Raw genomic sequence first — 9,425 nt, forward strand, 5'->3', positions numbered from 1 at the left:
CCAAATCAAGCATTCAAAAACTATTTAATATTTGTGGCATACAACCTAACGTATTCTCTTAATAGTTAATTAAGATCAATACAGGCCTCACATAGCACAAAGCAAGGTCTCATAAAGTTCAGGCAATCCTCACATATAATTCTTGAAGATCCTTAGCATACCCGCTATCATGCATCTCTAACAACTCACATATCCAACATAAATAAGCATCTCTCCTACGTAGAGATTCAAGCATGAAACCTTGAGCAAATCCTTATTCTATGTTGTAGCATGCATATCACACTAAAACATATATACCATATATATGTATGGGTATTTTGGAAATAACTTACTTGAGCTCGGAGGATTGCATGCATCGCATCCCCTTTCATCCTAGAAACGTATTGAGAAAATTGTTTTCTTTTAAAACATTTTATCAATACCTCAGTTTCAGTTCAGACACACCTGAGAGTGTGCCTGAATCCCTCAAACCAAGGCTCTGATACCAAATTGTAGCATCCCAAAAATAATAATTAAAAATTTTGATTTCAACTCACCAAATCATACAAACAGTTAATAAGAAACAAATAATGTAAATAATTTGATCAAAACCGTAGAATATACCTAAAACAAGTAATACATAATAAGTAGTGCATAATATATCTTTGGGGGATGCAATGCGATCAGGTCGAGCCCTTTCCCTTGAAACCAGAAAGTACCTAAACAACTTAAACATGAAACCGTAAGATCAAATCTCAGTAACTTTCCCACAATACGACATACGATACATAACATAACATGTCTATTTCAACCTCAAACGAATGCTATGGGACAAACCATAGTCATATTTCCTGCCATGTGCCAAATCATGGTATTTACTTATACAAGTGCTAGTGGTAAAATCATGGTCTTTACTTATACAAAGATGGCTTCACATACTCAAAACACACACAAATAGGATAATTTTTGGGATGAGTATCGATTTAAGAGGATGGAAGCTACCAAATGAGGCAACTGTAGGAGTTAGTGCCCTTAAATATGGTACAAATCTGAAGATCTGGGGATTACACCAAAATGGCTGCTACGCCGCAACGATAGGGTACCACGCTATGAAACTACCCAACTCCATGTTCTTAATCAGACAGCTTCCACGCCACAGGGCCTTAGCCACCAGGTCGTGGCCCACCCAAAACCTTCACAATTATTAATTAAAATACTTAACTTTGGAAAATCATTACTTGGAAATGGATGTTGCAATTTTAGTTAAAAATTTTCATATAAAGATTCTTTAAATTTTGTTTTTATATAATATTCTACAAATGATTTTATCTTTGACGTTTTATCAAACACCTTTAGGGCATTACCTAAATCATAACACTTTCAACATATCATCACAAAAAATCCATAGTATATACATTAACATAAAATTAATTAGAAATTATGGTTTAACAGAATAATATAAAGCTCATATATAAATGTTAGCTAATTGATTAGGCTTAAAATACCTTAAGGTTTTGCCCACAACTCCTTAGCAAGCCTGCCTACCATTTAAATCATCGCCCTCTAACTCAAGAAAAACCCCCACAGCCTTCAAAAAATTTATTTATGTTAATTAACTTATACCTAGAGGTATGGTCGAGATGCCCATTTTCATACATAATCACATATGCTTTTATTCAAACAACAATTTAGAACATTTAAGCAAGCAAGAACCTGTGGAACATCGATCATAAACATTGCCATAACTAAAGATTTACCTAAACTTTTAATCCTAAAACATGTACTTACAAAGTGAATAAAAAAATTATATAAAAAATATATAACCTGATAATAAAGGGAGTGCAAAAACAAAATTAGTTATTGAAGGAAACTGTCAATTTTAATTTTAACACTTTCAATAAGAGAGTGCCATTAAATCATAAGAAGCTATTGAAAGAAACTACTTGATGAATAGGTAGGTATCCAGCGAGAAGGAGAATCCAGCGATTAACAATGGTTATCTCAAAGTTGATACAAACAATAACTGATCGAGTAAACTTAGAAAAATTCACTAAAAATTGATGAATAGGTAGGTATCCAGGGTTTCACAATTTATATTTGGAGAGCGTTGAATGATATAGGTATTTTGGCGAGCTTTAGGGATGAAGCATAGGTCTGTGATTTAGTTTGATATAAAAAATAGGAACCTACTAATTTTATGGCATTGATTTTGATTTCGTTTCAAAATGTATGCAGGAAAATCAGGAACACAGTAAATAGATATGCACGACGGATTAACGACCAAGCAATATAAAGAATCCCAACGGGAGTTTAGTAACGTCAATTTTAAAGTTTGGACGGAAAAATAAGTTGGAAGAGGGCTGAACATATGCCATGTGGCCTAAATGTACTCTTTTATTAAAGTAAGGGATATATATATATATATATATATATATATATATATATATATATATATATATATATATATATATATATATATATATATATATATATATATATATATATATATATATATATATTAGTTTATAACCCGTGGGCACCACGGATTAGAAAGATAAAAATAATTTTAATTAAATTATAAGGTAATTATTGAACTATGATAAAAAAAAATAATAATTTAATAAATTAGGCAATAGATATTATAAATAATTTTTTTGTTGACATGTTTGATATGTGTAAAATGGAGGAGTGAATTAGTAGAAATTTAATTAATGACGAAAAACCTTAGACTGACAAGTGGCAATGTGCTACTCTTTTATTAGGTAGGGAGATATATATATATATATATATATATATATATATATATATATATATATATATATATATATATATATATATATATATATATATATATTGGTGCAACTAAGTTATAGGTGCAATTCTAATTTTTAATTCCAATTTTTAACATGTAAAAAAAGTTATAGGTGCAATTCCAATTTTTAACACTACGTAAACCACCACCAAACTAAAAATAAAATAATAGCCCACAACCCATTTAAACCCAATACCCAATTCTCTACCTATAGGTGTAACCATAAGTACAATTATAAAAAGCAAAGAAAAAAAGGAGACCTCATCTCTGCCTCTCTATGAAGCTGCAACGGAAACATCAGCAGGAGGAGAAAAAAAATTCCAATTTTTATCCCCAAGCTCCATTGCTCCAAGCTATTTCAATTTTGCTCTAACTCTCCAAAAAATTTCAATTTTGTTCTCTTCAATCCTACAGTGATGCAAGTAGGTACTTATATTTTTAGGTTTACAAAATTATTCAAATTAGTTGTTTTTTTGATGAAATTTATTATTGTTTCGGTGAAATTAGTAGTTGTTTATCTTGAAATTAGTTGTTTAATTGTTGTTACTAGTTAGATACTTAGATTGTTAGATACATTGATTGCTTATTTGTTTGATATTGAACTTTTAGGACAAAATTGGATCTTTTTTTGGAAGAACAAGCATCAATAAATCAAATGTTGGAGAATCCTCCAAAAGACCATGCTCCAATGATTTAAGTTTTGAAGGATCCTCTAAAAGACAATCTCCTTCTAATCAATCATTCCCTTTGGTTTCTAATATAAATCTACAACCTATAACTAATTCAATTACAAGTGTTGAATTGAAAGATCTTCCAAATGACCCGGGTGTTAGACCGAAGATTACAACTTACAATACAAATCAAAGAGATGAAAGGGCATATTTGCTTCAAGGACCTTGTAAACCAAGGGATCATACATTCCCTTCAATGAAAATAGTTCTTAAGTGGTTTGATGACTTTGATTGATTAAAATATAGCATAAAAGAAAATAAAACGTTTTGTTTATTTTCCTATGTATGTGGAGACATGGTGGGAAAACAAAATGGGAGAGATGCATTTGTTTCACAAGGTATGATACTTGGAATAAAAAATTTGATTGAGATATCATATCGGTGGTATTTATAGTTTTCATTACAAAGCAAGAGAAAATTATGAATTTTTATTGAAAGAAAAACAATCTATTAGTGCAGCCTTCAATAAACAAACCAAAATTAAGGAGAGTAACTATAAACTTCGTTTAGGTGCTTCAATTTGGTGTTGTAAATTTTTATTGAAAAAATGGTTTACCATTTCAGGGTCATGATGAGTCGAGTGACTCCCTTAATAGATGGCTTTTCTTTGAGTTATTATCTTTCATGAGAGATCATAATGAAGGCATTCACAATGTTATCTAAGAAAATGCTCCTCCAAATAATCAAGTAACATGCCTGAGGACTCAAAAGCAAATAGTTGAATGCTTTTCAACAAAGATAATTTTAAGTATTTGCAAATAAATTGGTAAGGATGTGTTTGCTGTATTGGTTGATGAATCTACTAATGTATAAAAAACAAATGGCTGTAGCTTTGAGATATGTCGACAACCTTGGAGTGGTGAAGAAAAGATTCATTGGAGTTGTGCATATTAAGGATACATCCTCTTTGACTCTTAAAGCGGCCATAGATGAAGTTTTTACCCGTAACAACTTGAGTATATCCCATGTCATTATAACTTTTTTTCCCTTTATTATGAGTTTTAATTGAATATTATTCGCTTTAGTGTTTAATATGTTTTTTTATTAGGTAAGAGGATAGAGTTACGATGGGGAAAACAATATGCGATGTGCATTAAACGGTCTAAGAGCTTTAATTTTACAAGATAATGATTCAGTGCATTATGTGTATTGCTTTGCACACCAACTTCAGTTAGTTATTGTGGGTGTAGCAAAGAACCATGATGGTGTTGAAGACTTTTTTGAGCAACTTTCTTTGGTGGTTAATGTGGTAGGTGGTTCATGTAAAAGACAAGACATGCTACAAGAAAGTCAAAGAGATAGGGTGCAAAAGTCAATAGGAAATAGTGAACTTCAAATCGGAAGAGGGTTAAATCAAGAGAGCTCTCTTGTTTGAGCGGGAGATAGAAGGTGGGTTCACATCAAAACAATCACAAGTTTGATGAACTTATTTCTGGAGGTTCTTAATGTTCTTGATTATGTCGAAGAGGAAGGATCCACTTTAAGTAACCGAAATCAAGCATTTGGTATCTTAAGATATTTCAAGACACTTGATTTTGTGTTTTACTTACATTTGATGTATGAAAAATTTACACCTCACAAATGTATTGTCAAAGCATCTTCAAAAACAGGATCAAGACATTTTAGAAGCAACTTCTTTAGTTAGAGGGACAATTGAGGCATTAAAGTATTTAGGAGACATGTGGTTTGCTAAACTTTTATTGAAGATATTCTCTTTTTGTCAAAAACATAATATTAATATAGTAAATATGACGAAAAGTTATGTGACATCGAGAGACCGTAAGACTAAAGTTACTAATCAATTTCATTTTGAAGTTAAGTTGTTAAAGTTGAATGAGTTGTACAAAAAAGATTTTGGTGATGTGGAAAGGATGCAACTTGATGGTGAACTTGAGATATATTATCACACATTGCATAAAGATGACTGGTTCACTAGTTTACAAGGAATTTCCGACCTTTCTCGTTTGATGGTGGAAACGGGGAAACATCGGTCTTATCCTATGGTTTATAGGTTGTTGAAGTTGGTTTTGGTTTTATTCGTCGCGACCGCAACAGTCGAAAGATATTTTTCTACGATGAAGTTTTTGAAGATGGACTTGCGTAACAAAATAGGTGATGATTTTTTGAACGATGTCATGATTTTTTATGTTGAAAAAGAAGCTCTTATGAAAGTGAAGATCGAAGATGTAATGGATCAATTTCAAAAAATGTGTACTCGTAGATGTCAAATTTAAATATTAAGATGTAATGAATCGGTTTAATGTACCGGTACTTTAAAAAAAATGTTATTATATTTGGACGATTTTTTTTGTGCCACCGCTATTAAAAATGTCTGCATCCGCCACTGATATGGTCTAAAGCCATATTTTAGCTCTCCGATGAATAAGATACAAATTAAAAGGATTAAAGCAGCGGTTTAAAGAATTGATTGAGATGACGTAAATTGAGTGATAAAAGTATTCATTCTAAGATCTACTGAAACCAACCAATGGAATTGAACTTTAAAACAACATATAGATAAATTCCAAAGTTGAATAATGTTATAGAGTCAGTTTAAGGACTATCTTGCCCCTATGGTATGTTATTAATGAGAGATTCTTCATCAACTCCTTTGTTTTCTTGTCATTTGTATTGTTCATATCGTCTTAAACAATAGTTAAGTTCATCAGGACACATGTCATGGGACATTCAAAGTGGTTAACGTAATTTTGAAGGCAGGGACAATATGATCCACTTTGGTTTTTTTCAATAATAATGATTTTAAAATAAAAACAAAATGATTAAGAAATGTTAACAAAAGATTTAGGCAATTTGAAATTTTGATAGCTTAACAAGGATAAATGTGATATATTGAAATTAGGTTAGACAAATATAATATTTTGACTTTTTAATAAGGGTATAAATGCAATTTTCTATTAAATTTAATAGAAATCGGAAACTAAAAAAATAGAAAACCAAAATAAAAAATATATATCCAAAAGTCGAACTATGATATTTTATTTGATAGAGAGTATAAAGATTTAAAAAATCATTTTGGACTGAAAAAATAATAATATAATAGCCACATAGGGCATATTTATGCATTTTATGTAAAAAAATAATTAAAATTATAAAAATGACACCTTGACTATTTCAGAGTTGGTGAATTGGTGGACCATAACCCCATTTTGTAAACATAGGAACCCACACATTTACAAGGAAAAGTTCAAAAAGGACCAACCTACTTTTGTTCTTCGCGAGAGGAATAAACAAGATGTATGCAGATGTGCAGATGTTCATGGAAAAGTTGAAGCAGCTGATGTACAGCAATGATATTCCAGTTATCAACAACCCATCAATCTTATGTGAAACGCCTCAATTCCAACTTCTTTATGAAGAGCTTGGCTCCATGATCCAAACCCTTTTCAACAACGAACACCAAGATCTACACAACTTTGAAAAAGTCAGAAAACTGAAGAAAAGATTCCAAGATGCAGCTGAAGAGGCAGAAGATATCGTCGATATCTTTCTATCTGCTGTCCACTGTAAAAATAATGAGTATTTCCCTATATCTGATGTCTTTCAAACCTCTCTCCACCTTGAATTCGTTATGAGATCAATCCAGTTAACAAAGATAGAGTTCATTACTACGAGCATCGATAACATGAAGATGGATTCTTCTCAAAGACCTGACACACTGCAAATGCAATCTGCTGGAACTTCCCGCACTAGAAATTCTTCCTGAAAGGATGTCTAGAAACAATAGCATTAAGTTACAACCATCTACCTCTTCACTTGAGAGAGTGTTTTCTCTATCTTGGAGGGTTTTAAGACTCCCGGATCTATTCACCAAGGTTGCTTTGGTTATGGATGGCTGAGGGATTTATACAAGAAGATGGAATTCGAAGCTTGGAGGAAATTGCAAAGAGTTACATGCTGGATCTAGTTGACAGAAATCTTCTAATTGTAGAAAAAAGGTATGTAACGGGTGATGTCAGTCTTTGTAGGGTCCATGATCTTGTGAAGCAACTATGTGTGGAAAAGGGAAAAGAAGAAAATTTCTTCCTGAAAATAGACTCGCAACAATCTAATCATCTTTGTGATGTAATTGCCACACGTAAGCAACGGCGTGTGTTCACAAATCAAGATATCGACATTTTGAGTTTGTCTCATGCGACCACCCCAAGCATTCGATCACTTTTGTGCTATCATAGGAAAACATTCTTAACCGACAATATCTCAAAGTTTTTCCGTTCCTTTGCACTTCTCAGGGTGTTAATTCTAGAAAAATGTGAATTGATTGATTTATCCTCCGGTTTAGCATTACTAGTTCACTTAAGGTACCTTGACATCTGGCAGTCTTTATTCCCGTCATCAATATGTAATTTATGGAACCTTCAAACCCTCATTGTTCACACAACTTATAGTTGTATGGTTTTACCTAGTAACATATCAAATTTGGTGAATCTGAGGCATTTAATCAGTAACACAGATATTTATCTTCCTTCTATTGTAAAACCTATGAAACTGGAAGTTATTTCGAATGTGGTGTTAGGAGATGGGGTAGATAATTTTGAAAAATGTTTTCCCGGGATCAAGAATCTTACATCTACTCTTTACTCTGATGAGGAAAATGACTTTCAAGTACTCCGTGGCCTTCAAATCTTGACATTAATTGGGTCAGCCTTCAGCAGACGGGAATCAACTAAGCCAAGATTTGTTAGAGGTGAACCAAACTTGGGAAAGAATCACATTAGGTTCCCTGCAACACTTAAAGAACTTCATCTTGTAAGGTGTGGTTTAGCGTGGAGCGACATGTCTATCATTCAATCGTTACCTAATCTAGAGGTTTTCATACTAGAAGACAATGCCTTCAAGGGAATGATTTGGGAAACAGGTGAGGAGGAGTTTCAACAACTAAAATTCTTGAGACTTGAAGAGTTAAATATCAAACATTGGGAAGCCACAAGTATCAACTTTCCATGCCTCAAACGACTAGAGGTGCTGAATTGCGTTCATCTAGAAGAGATACCCCTTGAATTAGGGGACATCTCAATGCTTGAGTATATTTACGTTTTGAATTGTGGTGTTTCTCTTCTCGTATCCGTTCAAAATATACGACAGGAGCAAGATGATGTGGGAAACTATGAACTGAAGATCTTTGTTGATGGAAGGAAACTGCCCTCTTGTGAATCCAATCATGAAGATTAATACGTTCTATTTGTGGAGTCGCAACTGATGACAATATGAATGTTTAGTACATATTTAGTTGGTCTAATTTCTGCCTAAGTGCCTAGTACAGTGTGTTGGTATTCTTTACCAAAATTTTGTATTGTTCAATGTGCTTTTTGCTCTTACATGGTTGCATCTTTGTATTAGTCAAGTCTTCTTAGCTCAGCTAGAAGTGAAAAAATAAGGCAACCTAGCATTATTTGTCTTGTGTGAGGGAAAACATTTATTATAACTAACTGAATTAAGCATCCCTCGGGAGCACATGTTTCAGTTAGTTGTGTGTTTATTACTACTGACTCCATTCTTCCTTCTACCATATGGACGACATTTGTTCTTGTGTTGATAAACTTGATATCAAAGCAAGATTGTGATGGGGAGCATATAGATGATATGGCTTTTACATTTATGGACACGTGGGAGAAAAACTTTTGATCGGTAAGGAATTTGTAGACGTGTGATACATCAACAGAAAGGTCTGGTTGACCTGCCCCCGCTCAATCCCAAATTTTCGCTGTTTAAGTAACTTGTATGTGTGTGATAAGTCGACCTGCCCTCAACTTCATCCGTTTCCAATATTTCCGCAATCCAATTTTAATGACAGCATGTCATTTCTTGATTTTTAAAATTTTCCTTATTTACTTAGTTGTTTAATTTGAATAATTTATTATTAATTTCAGTTTTCCAAATTTGAG

General features: G+C 32.6%; 2 protein-coding genes across 2 annotated transcripts; both read left to right on the forward strand.

The window, feature by feature from the left end:
• Nucleotides 1-5,270: 5,270 nt before the first annotated feature.
• On the forward strand, nt 5,271-5,756 carry LOC111893250 (uncharacterized). The gene has a single exon (XM_023889314.1). It carries the CDS (start codon nt 5,271-5,273, stop codon nt 5,754-5,756), a length of 486 nt encoding a protein of 161 aa, XP_023745082.1.
• A 1,615-nt stretch (nt 5,757-7,371) lies between these two features.
• LOC111893251 (putative late blight resistance protein homolog R1B-16) lies at nt 7,372-8,712 on the forward strand. Its single transcript, XM_042897405.1, has one exon. It carries the CDS (start codon nt 7,372-7,374, stop codon nt 8,710-8,712), a length of 1,341 nt encoding a protein of 446 aa, XP_042753339.1.
• Nucleotides 8,713-9,425: the final 713 nt, after the last annotated feature.

Source organism: Lactuca sativa, chromosome 8 (assembly GCF_002870075.4).
Source record: "Lactuca sativa cultivar Salinas chromosome 8, Lsat_Salinas_v11, whole genome shotgun sequence".
NCBI classification, from domain to species: domain Eukaryota; kingdom Viridiplantae; phylum Streptophyta; class Magnoliopsida; order Asterales; family Asteraceae; genus Lactuca; species Lactuca sativa.